Source organism: Anomaloglossus baeobatrachus, chromosome 3, assembly GCF_048569485.1.
Source record: "Anomaloglossus baeobatrachus isolate aAnoBae1 chromosome 3, aAnoBae1.hap1, whole genome shotgun sequence".
Lineage (NCBI taxonomy): Eukaryota > Metazoa > Chordata > Amphibia > Anura > Aromobatidae > Anomaloglossus > Anomaloglossus baeobatrachus.
Window position 1 is genome coordinate 170079599 of NC_134355.1, and position 25597 is coordinate 170105195.

A 25597-nucleotide genomic window follows, 5' to 3' on the forward strand; every position below is an offset into this window, starting at 1 on the left:
ATCCAACCTAATATTCAGAAACAGCAGGCACAAGCCTTTACATGCACAGAAAAGCTATGAAGAGTTGTGAGATTCTACCACTATTACTTATACCCTCAGGGACATCAAGTCGGAACATTCTTAATAAATCTAACATAATATCTACAAAAGGAAAAAAAAGACCTATGTGACTGAGTGTATTAGATATATAAAAGATAGCTAGATAAATAGGTAGATAGATAGATAGATAGATAGATAGCTAGATAGATAGATAGAATTTGTGTTTTCTGAGATGCCACCAGGATCTGATCTGGAACTTCACCATATCTGGTGTCAGACACCTCAACTTTGTATGTATTCTTCTAGATCTAAGAACAATCAAAACTTACATTATGGTGTAGATTTCCAAGTAGTCCTTACTCCACTAAGTGCAGCATGTTCCTTCTATAGAAGTTTCCTTGAAACCTGCCGGGTTTAGGCTAGCTACTCCTCAGCCTTCTTGTCAATCATGTGAAGTGGACCAAGAGAGGGAGCTTATGCCTTGTGGTGTGTGACCAGGGTAGTCCCAGTGGAGATGTCTGCGGTGACCAGCTGTGGACGGTGGTGGTGTGTCTTCTCCTCAGCTTGCAGTGGGCAGCAGTCCTCCGCTCTGCTCTCTGACTCTCGGTGCTGCAGGCTCTCAGAACAAGTGTAGCTCAGTTTCACATTACAGCACTTGGATTGCAAAAGTAAAACCTGCTTCTGTCTTGGGCTGAGTCAGTTACAGAGACAGGAATGAATGAAGAGAAGAGGTGAATTCCAGGTTTCTTATCTATGAAAAGGTTCCCAAAACTTAGATCTACCAAGCAGAGAAGGGTGGGATGTTCTTATGAACTGTTCTCAGATGGTTGCCAACTCTGTTCTTCGGTCCAGAGTGAGTTTTTGTTTTCTCTTTGGGACTCTGACACTCCTCTGTTCCCTTATCTCTTCCTCCTGACCTCTTTCTTTGGCATTGTTTATAATGACAATCTTTCAGTAGGCTGATTAGGTTTCTTCTACAGTATCTGCTTTTTTTCACAGTCTTTGGCTGTCCACACTTTCCAATTTCATCCTATTTCAGCTTCTCTCTTACCTCTTCTCACAGAGCTTTCCTTCAAGTTTTCCGAGCACTGCTTGTGTCAGTCCTCCAGGTGCTGGAGCTTTAGGCTGCTCAGAACCTGTTGCTCAGGCTGCCTCCCATGTTTTTACTGTCTTTTTACTGTGTATGGTGGACAGGGCTGCTGCTGAGACTTCTCCTCAGAGACTCTATTCAGTACAGCCCTACCCTAACTTGTAACCCCTGCCACAGCATTCATCCCAGAACTACACCATGAACCTCTGAATCAGCGTGTAGCGATTCTATTTACGTCTGTCCTTAGTATTACCATCATTTTAAATAAATAAATATGTAAAAATAAATGTTTTCTGTGAATTCTTCCACATTTTTGGCATTATAGTTACACTAACTTTATATGATTCTTTTACAATCTATGTCTGACTTTGAAAACTTTTATCATTGAAGAAGTATTATATATTTGGAATATGAAATAAATATTAGGGTACTTTTGTATTTCTCCTAGCCTTAGTCTACTTTCACACATTCGTTTTTTGCCGTCAGGCACAATCCGGTTTTTGCCTGATGCAATGGATCCACACAGATTGTGTAAAAACTGATGTGACGGATCCACCAAAAATGGATACGGTTTTTGTTTTTTTTTTCACGAGAGAGAGAGAGACCCCATCATCACCGCACACACACTGGCACTACCGCCCCCATCATCACCGCACACACACCGGCACTACCGCCCCCATCATCACCGCACACACGCAGGCACTACCGCCCCCATCATCACCACACACACCCTGGCAGAGAAAGAGACCGACCGACATAGAAAGAAACCGACCGACAGAGAGAGAGAGACTCTGAACATGCACAGAAACAAAAAACGGATCCGTCGTTGGATTCCGTCATATGCCGGATGACGACGGATCTGGCACTCATAGGCTTCCATTATTCAACATGCCGGATGGCACCGAATCCGGCGTGGTCCGATTTTTTGCCGACAAAAAATGTTGCATGTTGCGTCTTTTCCGGCAGCCGGACAAAGAAATTTCTCCAGATCCAGTGGACGCCGCATGCAACGCAAGGCCATGCGGCACAATACGGCATTAATACAAGTCAATCTAATATATAAAACTGAGTGTATGTGTGTATGTATGTGTGTATGTCCGCTAAAGGAATCCGCACCGTCGCATTTACAATCACAAAATTTTGCACAGACGCCTCATGTGACCCAGGGAACGTCGTAGACTACAGCGGGCTTTACACGCAAGCGATCCTACCCGCCCCCCGTCAGTTGCGCGACACGGGCAAATCGCTGCCCGTCGCGCACAACCTCGCTTACCCCCGTCACACGCACATACCTGTCCTGCGACGTCGCTCTGGCATGCGATCCGCCTCCTTTCTAAGAGGGCGGGTCGTGCGGCATCACAGCGACGTCACACGGCAGGTGTCCAATAGAAGCGGAGGGGCGGAGATGAGCGGGACGTAAACATCCCGCCCACTTCCTTCCTTCCGCATAGCCGGTGAAGGCAGGTAAGGAGATGTTCCTCGCTCCAGTGGTGTCACACACAGCGATGTGTGCTGCTGCAGGAACGAGGAACAACATCGCTAATGAGAGGTAAACGATTTTTTGTTTTAGGACGACCTCTCCACGGCAAACGATTTTTGCTGATTTTTCGATCGTTTTAGGTCGCACATAACTGTTACACGCTACGATATCGTTAATGATGCCGGATGTGCGTCACAAACACCGTGACCCCGACGATAATTAATTAATGATATCGTAGCTTGTAAAGCCCGCTTAAGTTTTGACAGAAAAATTTAACCCCGTGCTTTATGGTTAGGCCGACTTCTCACTTGCGATTTTCTCGCAGTAGTGCAATGCGAGAAATTCTCGCATTGCACTCGGAAACATGTTAATCAATGAGGCAGCTCCCATCTGCTATTTTTTTCTCAGTCCAAATCGGACTGAGAAAAAAATCGCAGCATGCTGCGTTTTGGACAGTTTCTCGCGCGAGTCTCTCCAATGCAACTCTATGGGAGCGGGTAAATAAACGGATGTCACATGGACCGGCACTCACACCATCCTAGTGACATTCGTTTTTCTAAATACATTTATCGCATGTTTCACAAAACACTGGAAATGAGTGAGGTCTCACAATGTCGGTCAATCTCTATCTCTGTCAGTCGGTCTCTCCCTCTCGGTCTCTATTCTCTCTCTGTCGGTTGGTCTGTCGGTCGGTCTCTCTCTCTGTCGGTCTCTCTCTCTCTCTGTCCATGTCGGTCTATTCCTTCCCCCCCCTCTCTCATACTCACCGATCCCCGATCACCAGCGCGGCGCTGCACGGCGTTCACACTGGCGTTCACACTGCTCCGGCGGCTTCTCCTCTTTTGAAAAAGCCGGCCGCTCATTATTCAATCTCGTATTCCCTGCTTTACCTATAATTGGTTGCAGTCAGACATGCCCCCACGATGAGTGACAGCTGTCTCACCACAACCAATCACAGCTGTTGGTGGGCGGGTCTATATCATGCAGTAAAATAACTAAATAGATAATTAAAAAAAACCGGCATGCGGTTCCCCCAATTTTAAGACCAGCCAGGGTAAAGCCACACGGCTGAAGGCTAGTATTGTCAGGATGGGGAGCCCCACGTTATGGGGAGCCAACCACTCTAACAATATCAGCCAGCAGCCACCCGGAATAGCCACATCCATTAGATGCCACAGTCCCGGGACTGTACCCGGCCATCCCGAATTGCCCTGGTGCGGTGGCAATCGAGGTAATAAGGAGTTAATGGCAGCAGCCCATAGCTGCCACTAAATCCTAGATTAATCATGGCAGGCGTCTCCCCGAGATACCTTCCATGATTAACCTGTAAGATTAAGAAAATGAAGACGTACACCAAAAAATCCTTATTTGAAATAAATAACAAAAAAAAACAACCCTCTTTCACCACTTTATTCAAGTCCACAAATACCCCTCCAGGTCCAACGTAATCCACAGAGGTCCCTCGAAGCTGTCAGCTCTGCTACATTGGAAGCTGACAGAAAGCAGTCACAGACCACGACCGCTCTCTGTGAGCTCACTGCAGCGACTGAACTGAGTCGCGCTATCAGCGATGACGTCACTTAGGTTACCCGCGGTCACAGATCTCAGCAGGAGGACTTCAGCTGTGGCCGCGGGTAACCTCAGTGACGGCACCGCTGAACGCGTGGCTCACTGCGGTCACTCAGGGGATTTGCGGTCACCGGTGAGACCTTCACCGGTGACCGAAAATCAGGGGCCATGCCACACAGACAGAGCTGCAGGATGACAATGAAGTCAGGTGAAGTTCATCCGAATTCATTCTGATCGTGTGGCTCTGTCTGTGTCTGCTGTCAGCGGCCATTCAGCTCTGCTACATGGCTCTGTCTGTGTCTGCTGTCAGCGGCCATGTAGTAGAGCTGAATGGCAGATGACATAGTAAAAACGGATCCCATACGTATCAAACACGCATTGCACACGCATTGCAATCATGAGAAAAATCCCAGGATCACAGTGCAGTTGCATTGCACATTAATGATTAAGTGAACTGAAATCGTCCGACTTTTTATCATGCAACTCGGACTGATTTTACACGCATAAGTGTGTTTCCAGCCTAAGTCTCTAAAATCCTGCCGCCATTAAACTGAATGGAGGTGGGAGCTATAGGTTATTAATAGCAACTGTCAGTGGTTGCTATAGGAACAAAATAAACTGTTAGTTGAAGCTTATGTGTGAGGTTATATGATGTTGGTGGAAAGATGGATAGAGAGACAGAGAGAGACAGAGACAGATGGAGAAAGAGACAGCCCTGGAAAGAGACAGCCCTGGAAAGAGACAGACGGGGAAAGAGACAGATGGGGAAAGAGACAGACGGGCAAAGATACAGACCTGAAAAGAGACAGACCTGGAAAGAGACAGTCCTGGAAAGAGACAGCTGGGGAAAGAGACAGCCCTGGAAAGAGACAGACGAGGAAAGAGACAGATGGGGAAAGAGACAGACGGGGAAAGAGACAGACCTGGAAAGAGACAGACCTGGAAAGAGACATACAGGGAAAGAGACAGACGGGGAAAGAGACAGCCCTGGAAAGAGACAGACGGGAAAAGAGACAGCCCTGGAAAGAGACAGACAGGGAAAGAGACAGCCCTGGAAAGAGACAGCCCTGGAAAGAGACAGACGGGGAAAGAGACAGATGGGGAAAGAGACAGATGGGGAAAGAGACAGACCTGGAAAGAGACAGACTTGGAAAGAGACAGCCCTGGAAAGAGACAGACGGGGAAATAGACAGATGGGAAAAGAGACAGATGGGGAAAGAGACAGACGGGGAAAGAGACAGACGGGGAAGGAGACAGACAGTGAAAGATACAGACCTGGAAAGAGACAGACCTGGAAAGAGACAGACAGACACACACATAGAGACAGACACAGAGATGGAGACAGATAGACTGATACAAATACAAACAGATAGAAATAGACAGACAGAGACATAGACACAGACAGGCAAGGAAAGAGACAGACAGAGAGACAGACAGCAACACACAGACAGAGACTGGGAGAGAGGTAGAGAGACAGTTACTATCCCGGGCAATGCCCAGGTACTACAGCTAGTGCGGAATAAAATGGATCCGGTGTCGGATCCGTTTTATTCGCATTTCGTCGGTTTGTGCCTGATGGCAAAAAAATGGATGTGTGAAAGTAGCCTTACAATATGTGTTGTCTGACTCATAAATCCTTTTTGAAAATACCTTATAACTACTGACAGACACAAACAGAAAAGGTATGCACACCAGTGACTATGTAAGGGGAATACATGGAATAGCAGAAACTGCTGTGTGAATACTGACATGAAAAATTCAATAGCTGTATGTACGAATGAAATGTGAAAAATGGAATCTGCATTACTGCCATGAATATATGAATAAAGAGAAATTTAGCTACTGAATTGATCAATGCAATAGAGCCCCAACACTACGCCAAAGTATTTCTCTACGTTGGGGTCCCTAGCTTGTGTGTGTCCTCTCATGCAGTTAAAAAACTTACCGTGTATGGGAAGCTGAGACCCAGGCTATATATACGATGTGGATTGGCAATAGGTGTGTGGGGAGGGTTCCCAAACGAAAAACAACTAACAAATAAGAAATAACGTTTGGAACTCCATTCTATGTCTGAACTGGGTGCAAAAACCTAAAAAACATCACTATGGGGAGATAAGGTATGCACACCAGTGACTATGTAAGGGGAATACATGGAATAGCAGAAACTGCTGTGTGAATACTGACATGAAAAATTCAATAGCTGTATGTACGAATGAAATGTGAAAAATGGAATCTGCATTACTGCCATGAATATATGAATAAAGAGAAATTTAGCTACTGAATTGATCAATGCAATAGAGCCCCAACACTACGCCAAAGTATTTCTCTACGTTGGGGTCCCTAGCTTGTGTGTGTCCTCTCATGCAGTTAAAAAACTTACCGTGTATGGGAAGCTGAGACCCAGGCTATATATACGATGTGGATTGGCAATAGGTGTGTGGGGAGGGTTCCCAAACGAAAAACAACTAACAAATAAGAAATAACGTTTGGAACTCCATTCTATGTCTGAACTTGGTGCAAAAACCTAAAAAACATCACTATGGGGAGATAAGGTATGCACACCAGTGACTATGTAAGGGGAATACATGGAATAGCAGAAACTGCTGTGTGAATACTGACATGAAAAATTCAATAGCTGTATGTACGAATGAAATGTGAAAAATGGAATCTGCATTACTGCCATGAATATATGAATAAAGAGAAATTTAGCTACTGAATTGATCAATGCAATAGAGCCCCAACACTACGCCAAAGTATTTCTCTACGTTGGGGTCCCTAGCTTGTGTGTGTCCTCTCATGCAGTTAAAAAACTTACCGTGTATGGGAAGCTGAGACCCAGGCTATATATACGATGTGGATTGGCAATAGGTGTGTGGGGAGGGTTCCCAAACGAAAAACAACTAACAAATAAGAAATAACGTTTGGAACTCCATTCTATGTCTGAACTGGGTGCAAAAACCTAAAAAACATCACTATGGGGAGATAAGGTATGCACACCAGTGACTATGTAAGGGGAATACATGGAATAGCAGAAACTGCTGTGTGAATACTGACATGAAAAATTCAATAGCTGTATGTACGAATGATTCGTACATACAGCTATTGAATTTTTCATGTCAGTATTCACACAGCAGTTTCTGCTATTCCATGTATTCTTCTTACATAGTCACTGGTGTGCATACCTTATCTCCCCATAGTGATGTTTTTTAGGTTTTTGCACCCAGTTCAGACATAGAATGGAGTTCCAAACGTTATTTCTTATTTGTTAGTTGTTTTTCGTTTGGGAACCCTCCCCACACACCTATTGCCAATCCACATCGTATATATAGCCTGGGTCTCAGCTTCCCATACACGGTAAGTTTTTTAACTGCATGAGAGGACACACACAAGCTAGGGACCCCAACGTAGAGAAATACTTTGGCGTAGTGTTGGGGCTCTATTGCATTGATCAATTCAGTAGCTAAATTTCTCTTTATTCATATATTCATGGCAGTAATGCAGATTCCATTTTTCACATTTCATTCGTACATACAGCTATTGAATTTTTCATGTCAGTATTCACACAGCAGTTTCTGCTATTCCATGTATTCCCCTTACATAGTCACTGGTGTGCATACCTTATCTCCCCATAGTGATGTTTTTTAGGTTTTTGCACCCAGTTCAGACATAGAATGGAGTTCCAAACGTTATTTCTTATTTAACAAACAGAAAAGGGACCCAGTACAAAAACAATATATATAGGACCTTTGTGGTCAAATAACGCATCATAATGCACAATTCCACCTGTTTTGGAGGTAAAAATAGGACGCCTCACCTCTTGAGCCCCTATGCGGCTGCATAAGTTGCACTAAAGATATGTCCGCCCCTGCTTATTATTATACAGGAACACAAAACAGATGATAATTAAATTTGCTTCACTTATTGTATGATAGTTTTCATGGCTTTGCCTCATTGTGCACAGGCACATTTGGGAGAATATTTAAAGAACCATTCCCACAATTGCTCATTTTGCCCTTCCACCCAGCTAATTTTTCTTTTTTCCATTAGGTCTATAGCAGCACATGGTTAAAAAAAAACTAGTTGAATCCTTCTAAGCTGTATGTAGAAACAGGAAGTCTCTTTTACCTGCACAAGTCATCATTAGAACTACAAAGTGTTTTCAGTTACCTAGATTTGTATTTCTAATGATGACTCATGCAGTGTAATGCGACTTCCTGTTTCTACATGGAGCAGATTCAATGAATAAACCACAGGACAGGAGTTAGATGTGCAAATAATATACAAACTTTATTGGACACAAAATATCAAAGCGGTGAACAAAATAAAACCACCATTAAAAACAAGCATGAATGAGCGATAGAATACCAGGTTAGAAATAAACCTAATTATATGCTCAAAGGACTGTGTGATCCTAAATGACCCTACCCTAACCCTATCCCGGTGAGTGGGCAACTGGCTTATGTGTGGTGGTGGATGTTGTGAACCGGCATCAACCTCCTCCTTACCCGGGATGTGTTCTGCACCTCTGGTGAGATGCAGTACCATGTGGCGACTGAAGCCTCAGGGGCATCACACATACCTTAAATAACCCCCCAAAGTAAGTGGCTGATGTGTCACAGCACAGGTATGTATTGGGGCAAAAATGGGGACTTAATTATTATAGTGTATTGGTAACTATAGGTGTGTACAATTTTATATGGGGGACAAATGAGTATATATCATGTCACACTGCTCCAGCGACCACTCATTCTTCTTTCAGGGCCATTCATTAAGCTCATACATATTCATTGCTTCCCCTCCCCACCAGCGTCTGTGATTGGTGGTCCCGCTAGTCTCACTCTAGACTAAAGACACAGAGAAGAGAAGACAGACAAGGGTAAATTAAACAGCAATCATACAAAGCACTCCAATCGACAAGAGGTAGTAATGAGGAATGGGCCAGAGAGACAAAATCAAAAAAGGACTAAGAAAGGGAAAACCTCAACACAGTTTTCAGATGGCAAATGATCTCTGAATAGCATCTTGGTCCACAGCTCACAGGTTCCCCCTATAGGCAGGCTAAGCAAAAACTATCACAAGCGATAACCTGGGGTGGGATAGAAGTCTTTATAGCAGAGGTGATTAGTAAAACAGAACAGCTGGCATAGCTTTCATTCAGCGTTTAGGAGACCAGAGGAACTACTTAACCCTAGCAGTGCTGGATAAAGGAGAATCTGCACAGCCAGCAGTATTAACCTGAGCAAGTGTGTATGAAGCCCTGCACTGTGATCTCCGGACACCAGAAATAGAAGGGACCACTCCCCGTCGTGGTGCCCTCATGACAAGTAGAGATATATCCAGTGGTTCATAGGTGGTGTTCTATCTAATATGGTTGTTCTACTTCCCATTTCTTTCGCATTTGGCCCTGATCGCCATGTCAATTTCTTTATCCATGACTTGATCATTAGAATGTAAAACATAGACATCTTTGGCTCATTGCTTTTCTAGAACACTGCACAATTTATCCCACCTCTACACAAACCACATAGTGCTATAACCACACATAGTACCCTAGAAAGTTATAATCCCCTTCTGTGCCCTTCACAACAACAAGACTTCCCCTTTAGGCTATATATAGTAATAGTGCTCCCTGTATGCCTAAATATAGTTGTATTGCTGCCACTATTCTCTCACATAGTATTAATGCCCACCTCTGTAGCTCGCAATAGTAATAGGGCCTTGTATCTTCTCCCCCTCCATTAGTGCCCTGCACTACCTCTCATCTCATCCTCCTTTCCCTTCCCTGTTCTTTCATTGTGTGCAGGAGCTCCTGAATAGAACTCTGGGGAGTGGAGCCTGGATCCACTGTGGAGGCCACTGAGATCAAAATTGCATTTCTTCATCTGGGAGATATACCTGTTGCTCTGCAGCATCTTGCAAAGCATCTCATCACTCCCCTGCTGGATTGTAAAAGGAAAAGAGGCACCTGCCCTTCAAACTCCTCCTCTGTTGAAATATAGTACTGGATACACCTTGGGCTCTGCCCTGCACGCATTGGCCCCTACACAGTACCTTGCACCCTCTGCCGGTTAAAGGGACCAAGAGCCTGTGCCACTCTTAAAGGGACACCATCGCATTTGATTTTCAGTCACTCCTAAACCCCATTATGTGTCCTGCAAAAAACGCCAGCACAGCTTACAAACTGAAAGAGTTTGCCAGGGGGGAATCCCCAGATATATCATGGGCCTTGAGGGGCAATTGTTGCACCGCAGCCAAGGGTGTGGATAGTCGCAAATCTCACTCCTCGGGGGCAAGGAGCAGAAACAGGGAGACCTGACCCATAGGTCTCTGAACAATTATATCAGGCCATATCTCTATGCAAATCATTGCTATCAGGGAGGATAGAGGAGGTACATTCTGAGGTGGGACTGCTCTGGCAAGACATACAGACCCTGAGAGGCCGAATCACGGAGGTTGAAACCAGGATATCCCACCTTGAGAACACAGTAAATCCTATGTCCACTAAACTAACCAAGGTGGTGGGGTCCATGAACGCCTGGCCACAGAAAGCGGGCAACCTTGAAAACAGGATGCACCGGAACAACATCCATGTTATAGGTATCCCGGGTCAGCAACTCTAGCAGTTTCTGAAGGAATGGCTCAAAACCAATCTGGGGAATGACGTATCTGCAACCTTCGCAGTGGAGAGGGCCCACAGAGTCCCCATGAGGCCTCTTCCCTTTGGAGCGCCCCCCAGACCCTTCTTGGCACGGCTTCTTAATTGCAAGGACAGGGATATGGCCCTGCGCCTGGCCAGCCAGAGAGGTCCGCTTAAGTATGATAATGCTACGATCTCCATCTCCTTTTCCCGATTTCTCAGTGGATCTTCAGAAGCAAAGTTCGGTTTCTGGATATTAAAAAGCTACTTAAAGAGCGCAACATCCTATACTTAATGGTTTACCCTGCACAACTCAGGATTATAAAATCTTTGTTTTTTTCCACCCCGGGGAGGCAATTGAGTGGCTCCAGTTGCACCCAGGAGGTGGGGGGAAGGGATTGTATTTTTTTCCCGTTAACTTCTCCACCTTGACCAACTTTCTTTGGATGCCAGGGTCGAGGAGGCAGAGTGAATATCTTTCTTGTAGCCCTCTCCTGTCTACTGTGCTGTCGAACTGCCTCGACAAGGTGCAGCTATTATCCCCTTGATGGTTTGAATTGGAGGGCACTGGACTTTGCTCTTGTTTGTTTGTTACTATGTTCCAATGTTTCATGCAGTGCTGGTGTACTCTGCTGGTTTTTTGTTGCTCTTCTGCCAGTGACCGTGGCGCTAACCTCTTTTGTTTAAAGGACGTGGTTTGGAGTTGGATTCGCTGGGGAGTCACTCACCATGGAGTTACAGCTCTGTGGGTGGGGGATGGGGGCCAGGGCAGAGGACCTGATACAGGTCACTTATATCCCACATGAGTTCTTATGGGTTCTGATATTAAGTGCTTGGTATGAATGTGAGGAGCCTCAAATCTCTGTGCAAACAAGCTAAAGTCTTCTCACAGCTGATACAGTACAAGCCCCATATAGTGGCACTAGTAGAAATGCATTTTTTTCGCCATTCTTTTTCCGAGAGACGTAACTTTTTTTATTTTTCAGTCAATATGGTCATGTGAGGGCTCATTTTTTTGCGGAACGAGCTGTACTTTTATATGAAATCAAGAGTTTTAGCATATAATGTACAGCAAAAAAGGCACAAATAATTCCAAATGTGGAAAATTTGCAAAAAAAATGCAAATGCACTATTGTTTTGAAATATTTTATTCACAGTGTTCCCTGTATGGTAAAACTGATGTGTTGGTGTGATGCCTCAGGTTGGTGCAAGTTCGTAGACGCCAAACATGAATAGGTTTACTTTTATGTAAGGGATTAAAAAAAAATCAGAAGTTTGTCCAAAAAAAGTGGCGCATGTGTTTCACCTTTTTCCACGACCCGAAGCATTCTCATTTTTTGGGATCTACGGCTCAGTGACGGCTTATTTTTTTTATATTCCACATGAGTCATGATGAGTTCTGATATTAAGTGCTTGGTATGAATATGTGGAGCCTCAAATCTCTGTACAAGTGAGCTAAAGTCTTCTCACAGCTTAGGCAGTACAAGCCCCATATAGTGGCACTAGTAGAAATGTATTTAACTAGGGACACCGCTAAATATGTACATTAACCCCTTAACACAGCTTCTACAATACATTTTTATTACATTTTTTTATTGGTTTTATTAAAGAAAAATAATAAATTGTGCCATTATTTTACGCCATTTACCGATCCCCATAAATAATCTGATCGTTGTGTTGTTCGGGTCATTACAACTACAGGGACACCAAATATGTCCGTGTTATTTGCTGATTTGGGATGTTTATTATTTTATAAAAAATAGTGTAATAAAATGACTTTTTTTTTATTTATTATTTATGGTAATTTTATTAGTAGAAAAAAAAATATTTTCCTCTCCCTGTAGAACACAGGAAATAGTGACTCTGCTCTGTACAATGGAGCTCTATGTCCTGTGTAATCTGCTGTGTAATCAGAGGCTGCCTTGTAGGTTCATCCATATAAAATCCTCCCTCTGACATCATGATTCTTAGTGGCTCAACGGCTTGAACAGCTAGAAAAGCTAGGAGGGCTGTTGGACACATGTTTGAAAGTTGTTGGTTTGAATCCAAGGTGGTTAAAATAAAGAAACATTTTTTATATATATTTGTATTTTTTTTCCCTCATTTCTTTATAGTAGTTTTATGGGAACAAATGAATCTGACTCTGTCCTTCACATCTATCCCTCTATCCCTCATGTATCTATCTATCCCTCTTTCATGTATCTATCCATTCATCTATCTATCTATCTATTCATGTATCTATCTATCTATTTATCTATCTATCTCTCTATCCATGTACCTATCTATCTATCTATCTATCTATCTATCCATGTATCTATCTATCCATGTATCTATCTATCTATCTCTCTATCCATGTACCTATCCATCTCTCTATCCATGTACCTATCTATCTATCTATCTATTTATCCATGTATCTATCTATCTATCCATGTATCTATCTATCCATCTATCCATGTATCTATCTATCTATCATCTATCTATTTATTTATCTATCCATGTATCTTACTATCCATCTATCTACCTATCTATCTATCATGTACCTATCTATCTATCTATGTATCCATCTATCTATCTATCCATCTATCTGTCTATCTATCATGTATCTATTATATATCTATCCCTCTGTCTATTAGGTATCTATCTTATCTATCTATCTACCATGTATCTATCTACCTATCTATTTATGATGTATCATCTATCTATCTATCTATCCATGAATCCATCCATCCATTCATCTATCTCTGTAGCTGAATAATCTGCTTCTGGTTTCTCTACTACAATGCAGAGGTCAAGATTACCAAATCATCCTATTTTTCCCAATAGAGGCAGTGGCTCAGTGGTAGAGCTGCTGCCCATAGACAATGAGTTCATGAGTTTGAGTCCTGGCGGTCCTGGTAACCCAGAGCTGATAAGAATTGAATTTAATTTATTCACTGCACTGAGGGGAAGCAGCTGTAGGCCACAGGACTGCGGGACAGAGCCCTCAAATTGGGACAGTCCCACAGAATCTGTGACGGTTGGGAGGTATGCATATAGGTGTAATCACCTGCAGCTGCTGCGGGAAGGCGGTGGTGATTGCTGCACATATTTGCTAATTTAAACAGCTCACATTTGTGCCTCGCAGGCACAAGTGGATCCGTGATTCACCCGCCCCTGTTAACCTCTTAAATTGCACTGTCAAAATGTGACAGCACGATTTAAATGCCCATCGCAGTAAGTGTTCACTCACCTGACTCTATTGGCAGCGCCGGGACATGATCACTGTGAGTCGATAGTTGCAATGGTAGCACAGGGTCATGTGATGCCTCCTGTAGAGCGCATGGCTCATTTCCTGTAATACTTGGCAGAGCAGCCGCTGTTACAGAAGACGAGCATTTTTGCTGATCTGAGCTGTGCAGCTATGATCAGGAGAAATGAACAAGCGATCAGACTGCTGATCCTTATAGAGGAGCTGGGATTGCGGAAATTGCTTCCCCTTCATAGACTGGCACAGCAGGTGTGGAGACAGATGAAAAGCGTTGTGCATTTTTTCTGATATTATAGCCAAAATGCCCCTATGGCAAAGTGTATATTTTTCTGTGCTGTTGTATCACCCATCTTCCACATTCTGGAATACACATGGTGAATTCTCTCTCATTGAAATTTATGAACAAAATGTTTTGTTATCGTTTGATCAGTTCCAAGCCCAGTTTAATGTAGTTAGGTGTCACTTCTTTAGATATCTGTAGCTCAGAACGGCGCTTCAGCATCACATGAGATGTACCCGTGAAACCATTCTAATATCCTCCTTTCCTCTAATAGGAATATTACGGCCTCAGGGCCTGAAAGGGCTGATTTCCTGTTTGTATACATACTTGCTGTCCGTGGGGAACGAGTCCCAACCTTTGGCAGTTAAAATGATCCAAATTTACATATCACACCAAGCGTATCTTTTCCCACTGAGGTTAATCAAGATGCGACATTGGGAGATGTCAGAGCACATGCAGTGTTATGGGGAAGACGCGGACTTTGTCCACATGATATGGGGGTGAGGTGGTTGTTTGGAGCCCTGGATGAGGAAACTAGGTCTCATCACCACAAACTTTTTCTGCGAGAGTCCCTCTTTATAGCCAGTAAGCTTATTGCTCTGCGGTGGATGAGCAGCTCCTCGCGACCGTACGCGGATGGATAGAGCGTATAAATACAATGCTCCCTATAAATGGACAGTGACAAAAGGTGAAAAAGAATTAATATAGAAGTACATAAGATAAATCATTAACAAAAAACTCCTAAAACTTAGAATTTATTATTTAGTTTAAAAGGGAAAAACCCCACATCCAATATATTACTGAAAATGATTTTTATATAAAAAACACACACAAGGGGGCTGACCCTAGTAGGCCCTACTCCTGCCTCTATCTTGCAGAGGAAGTCGGCCCCTCAGTACCTGCGCTGTTGGTGCCCCTGCTCACCGTTGACTTTTTCCTGTTGGCCCTATTAATCCCTAAAGGGAGAACAGTGAAAATTCATAACCTAGTGTCAAAAAAATTAGATAATATAAAATGGAGAATAAATGTGTGAAGTATATCCAACAACGGTGTTCAGATGCGTATCCAACAATGGTGTTTAATCAGGAACTAAAGGTGATTTTGAAGGGGGCACTTGACCAGGGCCTGATTTCCAAAAAAGAGATGGACTTTATGTATCTAAGGTTCCTGGTGGTACCAGTTTTCTACTCCCTACCGAAGGTGCATAAGGGCGTTGACACACTGCGTGGACGGCCCATAGTTTCTGGTGTTGATTCATTCACACAGAATAGCAGCATCTATGTGGACAAGGTGCTAAGGGGTTTTGTCGCAGCACTACCATCATACCTAAGAGACACCTCGTACTTACTTTTCAAAGATGGAGGATGTGACGATAGAGGACGAGGTTTGTTTTGCCTCTGTCGATGTCGAAACACTGTATAGCTGTATTGCACACCAGTTGGGCATAAAAGCAGTGGGTCATTTCCTCAGTTCTAGGGGAACACAGTTCACAGCACATAATGAATTCATCATCACCCTCCTGGATTTCATCCTCAGGCATAACATTTTTTAGTTTGACGTGAGATTCTTCCACCAGCTCAGGGGTACAGCGATGGGGAGCCCTTGTGCTCCCACGTATGCTAATCTGTACCTCGGCTGGTGGGAGGATACTGTGGTCTTTGGGGATGAGATGCTATGGTGGGGCCCCCAGATTATATTCTGGGGGCGCTATATTGATGATGTGCTGGTCCTTTGGTCAGGTGGAGAGGAGGATTTTGGAAGATCTATTGGGGAGCTCAATAACAATAAGTTGGGCCTTAGGTTTACCTCGGATTTTAAGAGGGATAAAATTGATTTCCTCGACATTACAATTGCAAGGGGTGTAGGGGGAAACCTACAGATCAAGACTTTTAGGAAACCCACATCGACCAATAGTTTTCTCCACTGGCAGAGTCATCATCCCCCTAGCCTGAGAAGAGGCATACCAAGAGGCCAATATCTCCGTATGAGAAGGAATTATTCTTTAGATGCGGATTTTTACCATCAGGCCGGAGAACTGAGGGATAGGTTTCAACAGAGAGGCTATCCTCAACAGGTTCTAAGTGCAGCTTTTAGGAATGCAGCTTCAACACCGAGAAGTGCTACACTACAAACGAAAGCAAAAAATACTACCCAGGTGTTGAGAATTATTGGGGATTTTGATAACGAATCGGAAGAGGTAAGGAGGATCATAAAGGATCATAAAGGATCAAAAAGAGGCACTGAAACATACTTAGGGCTGATCCGCTTATTTCTGATGTTATACCCGCTAGTCCAACCATCACCTTTAGGAGGGGTAGAACTATATGGAATAAACTGGTTCCCAGCAATTATTGTTCCCCTCGTAAGTCAACTTGGTTGAACAGCAGAGAAGTTGACACATTCAGGTGTGGGAGGTATACTTTTTGTAAGTTTATGAAACGGGGAGACCGGTTCGTTAGTGAGGTGACGGAAAAACATATTTCAATAGACAATTTGCAAATTGCACCACGGACGGGGTTATATATCTCGTCAAATGTGATTTTAAAAAGGAATATGTAAGCAAGACGAAGCTGGAGTTCAAAAGACGCATTGGTGATCATATAGGGGACATCCGAAATGCCAAAAATATCCCCATTTCAAGACATATCAGGATGGAACATGGGGGTGACCTCGAGTGTTTTTGCTCTTCAGTGCTATTGACGTAGTGCCTCCCCCGGATAGAGGGGGGGGGTTGGGATAGAATTATCCTGCAGAAAGAGGTCAGATGGCTTCACAGACTACGTACGGTGAGTCCCTCTGGACTCAATGAACAGCTATATTTTGGTTGCTTCTTGTGAAAACCCTTTACTCTGGTCCCATTATGTTACCCTATTCACAGTACCTAATAACCTGTCAATACCCATTGTTCTGTGAAGGATAATAATAATAAGTTTTATTTGTATAGCGCCAACATATTCCGCAGCACTTTACAATTCAGAGGGGACATGTACAGACAATATGAGACAATACAAAATAACAAAATTAAGATACCAGGAGGAGTGAGGGCCCTGCTCGTAAGCTAACAGTCTATGAGGAAAGAGGGGAGGCACAAAAGGTGAATGGGGGGGAGAAAAGCTTGTCATATAAGGTCCAGCCATCGATTTAATAGGGGATTCAAAACCAGCTGTATGAACTTGTCGTCGGCCAGAATTTATACAGGTACAGGGGACAAGAATTGGAAGTAAATTTTTTGGGAAGGGCAGAAAGGGACTAAATTAGATCAAGGCAGTGAGGTTATAGGCTAGTCTAAAGAAATGCGTTTTTATTTAGGGCCTGCTTAGAGGTGTGGATGTTGGGAATTAATCGGATTGCTCTTGGTAGTGTGTTCCAGAGCATTGGTGCAACTCGTGAGAAATCTTGAAGACGGGAGTGAGAGGTTTGAATTGTTGAGGATTTTAGTCTTAGATCATTAGCAGAGCGGAGAGCAGGGGTGGGGTGATAGACAGAGATGAGGGAGGAGATGTAGAGTGGTGCAGAACCAAGGATGTGGTATATAGTAATCCACCTTTATTTGAGGTTTGATATCTTTGATTATTTGATTTATATCAATTTGCATTGGACGTGTCCTATTGATGTATTATTAGTGTTGTCTATCTGCTCAACAGACTTTTTTGAATAAGAATTCTCCCTGATTAGCAGCCCCTATGAGGAATGCATGTATATTCTGTCCGTTAATTGACATTTATATGTTTAAAATCTAATTATTTGTACATACTCATTGCACGGTTAACCTTGGTGCCACAAGGGTTAATTTCAGGTGATTCAGGCTGAGGCGCAGAGTCTGCGTATGCCTGGAATCATTATTATCTTTTTGACTGGTGATCACGTGATCAGCACCCAGGATATGGTGACCTATGGAACCTGACTTCCGGTTGCGTTCCGGGCTGAGACGCAAGATATGCGCATGCCCGGAACCACATTATTGAAATCGCGATCATGTGACCGGGATTGGTCATGTGATATGAAAAGAGCACCGGTGAGATTTAAACAATGTGGTAATATGCAACTAGATGGTGTAGACGGAACTGACTGACATCATTCGATACAGGTGAGACGGACAATTACTGGTACATTTATTTGGGGGAGGAAGGGGCGAGTTCTCCTTTGGATCCTTGTTTGTCATGCTGCCTCATCTGGGCTAGAGGCTCACGATCTCTGGGGACTCGATATATCTGTGGCTGCTGACCCGACAGCATGGGACATCCTTTGTGTAGGGAATCCATTCTACCCTAACTGTCTGTGTTTGTGGGACCAATACAATGAAAAGATAAATGACAAATATCATCTGTCGAGCATAATATACCTGTATGAAATGTGAGTTTGGATGTCCCTTATGAACTATAGTTGGGACGTTTAAGGTATTCCTTATTTGCTAATTCCTTGCCAGGGAGCTTATATAATATAATAATACTAATTTATTCATTTATATAGCGCTATTAATTCCACAGCGCTTTACATACATTGGTCATACTGTCCCCATTGGGGCTCACAATCTAAATTCCCTATCAGTATGTTTTTTGGAGTGTGGGAGGAAACTGGAGAGCCCAGAGGAAACCCACGCAAACACAGGGAGAACATACAAACTCTTTGCAGATGTTGTCCTTGGTGGGAATTGAACCCAGGACCCAGTGCTGACCACTGAGCCACCGTGCCGCCAATATAATATAGATATGTTTTCTCTGGGAATACTGTTTTTCATCTGATGTCCTCCTGTCTGCAACCAAACATAGGGATGTTTTTTGTCCTTTGTGCCCCAACACAGTATGTATATTTTTCCAACATTTGATATATTATGTATGGCTATGTGTGGTATGTAGCTAACAGTTTTGTCTATCCACTCCTGAAGAACCCTAGATGAGTAAGGGGCAACGCATCGGGTGGTTTCCTCTAATTTTTAGTAGGAAAATAAGTATATATAGGGCTAATTGTCGTTGTATCCCTCTGGTGTAATTATATTGGTCGGATACGCCTCTGAACATTGTTGTTGGATATACGTCACACATTTATTCCCCATTTTATATTATCTAGTTTTCTTGACCCTAGGTTATTAATTTTCACTGTTCTCCCTTTAACGATTGATAGGGTCAACAGGAAAAAGTCAACGATGAGCGGGGGCGCCAACAGCGCAGGTACTAGGGCGTTGACCTCCGCTGCAAGGTAGGGGCAGGAGTAGGGCCTACTAGGGTTAGACCCTTTATGTGTGCTTTTTATAGAAAAATAATTTTCAGTAATATATAGGATGTGGGTTTTTTCTCTTTTAAGCTAATTAATAAATTCTGACCTATAAACAGACAGTGTATCAAAATAGAGGATGCCTGGAAAAATATAACAAAGTCTGGGAAACATGGAATTCCTTCCCCTTGACATTACCGACTGCAATGTGATCGCTGTATGAGCTGTTTATTTTCTACTGTTATACAATAAGGACAGGCCCGGACTGACCATAGGGCAATTCTGGCAAATGCCAGATGGGCCGGTCCCTGTAATGGGCCGGTGCCTGTAGTGGGCCGCTCTATCAGCAGGACCAGGAGGCAGCGCGCTGCACTGTGCCAGCCCTGCTGTGTGATAGTGTGCCCAGCATGCACACACTGCTGAGGAGTGCGGCGGTGGCGGTATCGGTGACCGAAGCTTCCTCTTTCCTATTCAAATGTATTTGTGTCTTTCAGACGTAAATACATTTGAACAGTGTAACGCTGGGAAGGGGGCCCCGCCCCAGACGGGAAGCAACGTGATGAGATCAGCACCTTGCTGACGTCATCACAGTGCTGCGGATGCGACACAGGATACATCAGTCAGCGGTAAGGCCCTGTGCACACTTTTGCTGCATTTTTTTTGGTGTTTTCTATCGCGTTTTTGTGCAGAAAACGCTGTGACTTTGCTTTCCCAGCAATGTCTATGGGTTTTCAGAAGTGCTGTCTGCACACAGCGTTTTTTTGTAGCTGCGTTTTTGTGGTGACCACAAAAACGCACCATGTCAATTATTTCTGCGTTTTTCACAGCGTTTTTCACTCATCGAATGCAGTGCACAAAAACGCAGCCAAAAATTCAGCCAAAAACGCGGTAAAAACGCACAAAAAAACGCAGCGTGAAAAAAACCGCCTAGTGCGCACATAGCCTAAGCACTCCATGGAGGAGCTGAAGATGAAAGGTTTAATTAATGGGGATGAGTGGGGAGGGGCTGAGGACACATAATGAGGGAACATTTGTGAAGGAACACAGCTTTGTGACAGGCAGGGATGGTTTCTGTATTCTGAGGGAGTGGGGGAGGCAGGAGTGTGTAGTGATGGGCTAGTGTATTGTGTGTGTGTTTATGTGTGTGTGTAGGGGTGCATTGTATTATGTCTGGGGAGGGGGTAATGTGGGGTGCATTGTTTTGTATGAGTGTGTCTCTAGGGGGTGATGGGGGGTGTTTTTTATTGTGTGTGTGTGTGTGTGTATGGGAGGGGGTGATGGGTGGTGCATTGTATTGTGTGTGGAGGGGGTGATGGGTGGTGCATTTGTACCGCCCCGCTCTCGGCTGCAGCCGAGCAGCTCGGATCCGGGCTCGTTGGTGGGTGGCTCGAGCACCTCCGGACCCAGGGTCACTTCATTCTGAAAGGGGATGCTGGCGCTTTTGGTGGGGGTTAGGTAGGTGCACGGCTGGAGCCGCGTTTGAGTTCATGACGCCACCCACGGGATGTGGTGAAGGTAGACACCACCGCTGCAGTTATGGGGAACCCCGGGGAAGATGTTTATGCAGCAAGTTATTAACCCCTCCGTGGGCAGGGATGGTGGCCCCGGGACCCGTTGGGGGTAGCTAGGCGGTGCAGGGCGGTGCGCGGCCGGATGGCACTGTTGTACTCACTGTTATTGACACACACAAGTCTCTGGTAAACCAAGTTGATGGTGGTCGGTGCCCGCAGCCGGCTGCGTCTGGTCCCCCACTTGGTTCGGTGGTCTTGGCCTTTCTCCTGCACCGTGTTGTGTAACTGTGGACTGCCTGCGCTTCAGTGACAACAGAGAGTTGTAGAGCAGGGTATTTCCAAGCCGCGCCAATGACTACCAGTCAGGAAGATTTGAAGATTAATGTAGCTTTATTTGTGCACTGGTCAACGCGTTTCGGGAGACCCAGCTCCCTTCCTCAGGACAGTCAGGCAAAGAACATTAAATCTTTGCCAGACTGTCCTGAGGAAGGGAGCTGGGTCTCCCGAAACGCGTTGACCAGTGCACAAATAAAGCTACATTAATCTTCAAATCTTCCTGACTGGTAGTCATTGGCGCGGCTTGGAAATACCCTGCTCTACAACTCTCTGTTATCTGCCGATTTGGGGACCGCTGCCGTGACTCGGAGTTACTTACATGCTGTCATAGGAGTTGTGACTTTCACAACTCCTATAGGTGAGTGTGACTACCCCTTTTCATACCCCCCCTTCCTACCGGGGTAAGACCCTATTGCGCTTTTTTTCCACAGTTTTCTGTTCTGCGCTTCAGTGACGGGAGTCTGCTCCCCGGATTTGTGTATGTCAGGAGAGCCCTTTTGCCCACAGACGTTGGCCCGTGGGATCTCTCTGCTTGTGCGGTGGCTTTCTATCCCTCTCAGTGGGCTGTTGTCTTCAGTCGGGACATGGGTGAGAAAAGACCTATAGTCCAGACCGCAATCAGTTAATTAACTCAGTCCAGTGGATTGTGGACCTCGTTTCAGGGTCTGAGTACCCCCCTGTGTGCTCCGGTTTCTGAGTCGGTTCCCCGGGTCTGTACCGGCGGGCCACTACCCTGTCCCGGTCCACCACGGTTCCACCGAGCCGTCTTCCCAGCTCCTGCAGGCTAAGGTCACCGTTTGCCTCCTAGCCAAAGGTGCCCGGGCTCCAACCGCTTTACCTGTCAGACTCCTTCACTCCTCACTCACTAAAACTCATCTCATCTGTTTTCCTGCCTCAGGCTCTCTGAACTCCTCGGTGGGTGTGGCCAACCACCTGGCTCCGCCCCCTGGTGTATTCATCAAGCACTGAGGGAGGTGACTAGGTTTTAATGGTTGGCTAATGTTACCTTATTGGGGGACAGGTGTTGTGCGGGGGTCTATCTGTGACCACCTGGCTAGTCCAGGGCGTCACACATTGTATTGTGTGTGGGGAGGGGTAATGGAGGGTGTATTGTATTGTGTGTGGGAAGGTGTAATGGAGGGTGCATTGAATTGTGTATGGGGAGGGGTAATGGAGGGTGCATTGTATTGTGTGTGGGGAGGGGGTGATGTGTGGTGCTTTATATTGTGTGTGGGGAGGGGTAATGGAGGGTGTATTGTATTGTGTGTGGGGAGGGGTAATGGAGCGTGTATTGAATTGTGTGTGGGGAGGGGGTGTCGCGGGCGGAGGAGGGGACGCCGCGCTCTCCCACTGCTGCTCGGGTCCGGCTGCCGCGGCTGCTGCGGCCTGCTGCTGCTCGGTGGCTCGAGCGGTGGGCCGGATCCCGGGGACTCTAGCGGCTCTCCTCGCCCGTGAGTGAAAGTAGTGTTTTGGGTTTGGGGATTGTTTATTGTCCGTGACGCCACCCACGGTTGTGGTGATTTGTTAGCACCACCGCTGCTCGATATGGGGAACCCGGGAGTGGTGATGTGGAGCAGCCAGTTGTTGTGTTGCCCCTCCGTGGGTAGGGGTTGGTGATCCCGGGGCCCAGTGATGAAGTGGGAGATGCAGGGCCTGGTGGGCGCAGGGACGCGGGGGCAGCGCTGTGCCTTCCGGCACTGTGGTACTCACTCAGCCTGAGACGTTGACACAGTTTTTCGGTAAACCACACGGCTGGAAAGACGGTTCCCACGGACGGCTGCACTTGCTCTCCCAGTAGGTGACGGTGATGTCCCTTTGTCCTGCACCTAATGTTTCTTTGTTGGTAGCGATGGGTTCCCACCGGTAACCCGCTCCCCGGCTTGGATATGGGCCGGAGGAGCCCTACTTTGCCCGCAGGCGCTGGCCCTGAGAGACTGGTGCCCTGGCGGTGGCGGTGTCTCTCCGTTACGGTCGGACTGTTGCCTTCAATCGGGACTTAGTTGTTTGGAGACAGACGTCCCCTTCACTGACGGATTTGGCAAATTATGGCGACTCCTAGCCTTGCCGGGGTCCGAGAGGCCCCTGCCCTGGTGCTGACTGTTCTTCGTATACTGCTCCAGACCTCCGGGCCACTACCCGTCCACGGTCCTTCCAGCAACCTCCGAGCAGCCCCCCTCCAGACTGTCACCGCCGTTGCTGACCTTGCTGACTCTGTCCTGCACACAGCTGTACCAACTTCAGGCTTTTCTACTCTCACTTTTACTCTTTTCTTCTTTGCTCCACTACTACTTCACTTTCACTTAGCTCCTCTACCACTTCCTTCTGCTTTGAACTTCCACTTCTATCTGCCTGGTTCTTCCCGCCTCCAGGGCTGTGAACTCCTCGGTGGGCGGAGCCAACCACCTGGCCCACCCCCTGGTGTGAACATCAGCCTCTGGAGGAAGGCAACAAGGATTTTAGTAGCTTTGGTGTTCCTAACTGGGATGTAGGGTGTGGTGGTGTGATGACCTGTGACCCCTGGCTTGCCCAGGGCGTCACATTCCCCCTTAGGAAAATGCAGACCGTCCGCGGGCTGCCCGTCCAACACCGGTTTTATTTTCTGTAAATGTAAAAAGATAACATGTAAAGCATAACATCATCCCACAACGGGAGGCACATTTCTTAAACGTTACTAAACGGTTTTACGGGTACGGTTTCCGCTCTCTCCCACCCAAGCAACCTGGCCCTGATGCTGCCCCTAAAGCCCAGGCAGCACCCCTTGACCCACAGTCCAGCACAAGTTACCTGAGCGGGATCTGTCCTTCCCCTCCAGAGGGTAGCCACCGGTTCCTTTGGTGGCTGGGCCCCAGCCTGCTCTGCTGAGGGCCCTCCCTCCAACCTGCCTCTCCGGAGGCGGCAACTGCGGAAAACGGTACGGTAAAACAACATATTTACAAGCCACTTAACGTTTGTGGTTGCCCTGCAAGTTCACGGGCCTGTCCATGGATAGTTCCCATGCTAACTTTTTAAACGGTCCCCACGGGGACAACGGTGCCGACTCCGGCCGGTTCAATCACTGTAAATCTGGTGAAGTACACGGTAATCATCATTTTTCTTATAATTCTCAAAACTTTTTCAAACTTTCAAACAAACACAAAGGTGGTCCCAATGGGGACTGGACAATGGTGCTCCGCTGCCCTACTCAGATTCTTCGGCTGCGGCGGACCCATCCTCTTCCGACATGGGCTCGGTGTCAGGCCCGGAATCACCATCGCCGGCCTCTGCACCAGACGGGTGGCTACCAACTGCCGTAGCTTCTAGGCTGGCTGCTCTCTTGGCCACAGTCACGGAGGGGTGTACGCCCGACGGGCCAGGCACAGTACGGTGCACGGGTAAGGAGGGCGGAGGTGGCGTGGGAGCCAGGGGCAGACCGGGTCCCTCAGCCGCAGCGGCCGGTCCCTCGGGGACACAGGGGCGTGGGTCACTCACCAGCTCTTCCATCATGGCCTCCATCCCATACACTCGTGCCACCGCAGCTATATCCTCCACCTCCGCGGTCCACTGCTCCATCAGCCTGCAGATCTGGCTCCGGTAGTGTCGGCAGATCCCTGCCGTTCGGGCCCTCAGCCATGCCGCTGTTCCGGGCACCGACTCAGTAGCCTCCGCGTAGCTGGGCGGGACAGACATCTCTTTGTAAGGCTCGGCAAATCCCAGGGTCCCAGCGGCTTGGATCGTACCGCCGCGCGCTACATACATCCAGCCGCCATCGCGTCCCCCTTCGCTTCTTTCCGGCCACTCTTCTATTGGGGCGGAGTTTTGGCCTTCGCGCCTCTGCTACTCGAGAAGACGCTCGAGCGGGAACTTTTTGCGCCAAAGATGGCGACTTCTGGAAATTTTCAGCCGGATACCTCCGGTGGTCACAAGGCGCACCTCTACCCAACGGCAGAGCGGTAAGATCCTGTTCGTGACGCCAAGTTGTCGCGGGCGGAGGAGGGGACGCCGCGCTCTCCCACTGCTGCTCGGGTCCGGCTGCCGCGGCTGCTGCGGCCTGCTGCTGCTCGGTGGCTCGAGCGGTGGGACGGATCCCGGGGACTCTAGCAGCGCTCCTTGCCCGTGAGTGAAAGGGGTGTTTTGGGTTTGGGGATTGTTTATTGTCCGTGACGCCATCCACGGTTGTGGTGATTTGTTAGCACCACCGCTGCTCGATATGGGGAACCC

The 25597-nt window shown here is 46.3% G+C and overlaps 1 protein-coding gene across 4 annotated transcripts in view; it reads right to left on the minus strand.

The window, feature by feature from the left end:
• The window catches only part of ADGRG6 (adhesion G protein-coupled receptor G6), a 202103-nt gene extending 200885 nt beyond the window's left edge, over positions 1-1218 (minus strand). For all 4 annotated transcript variants that reach the window (XM_075339576.1, XM_075339575.1, XM_075339574.1 and 1 more), the window contains exon 1: positions 369-1218. In XM_075339576.1, the coding sequence (XP_075195691.1) occupies positions 369-370 (2 nt within the window). In that variant the 5' untranslated portion in view covers positions 371-1218. The remainder of the gene's footprint in view (positions 1-368) is intronic.
• Between the last annotated feature and the right edge of the window lie 24379 nt (positions 1219-25597).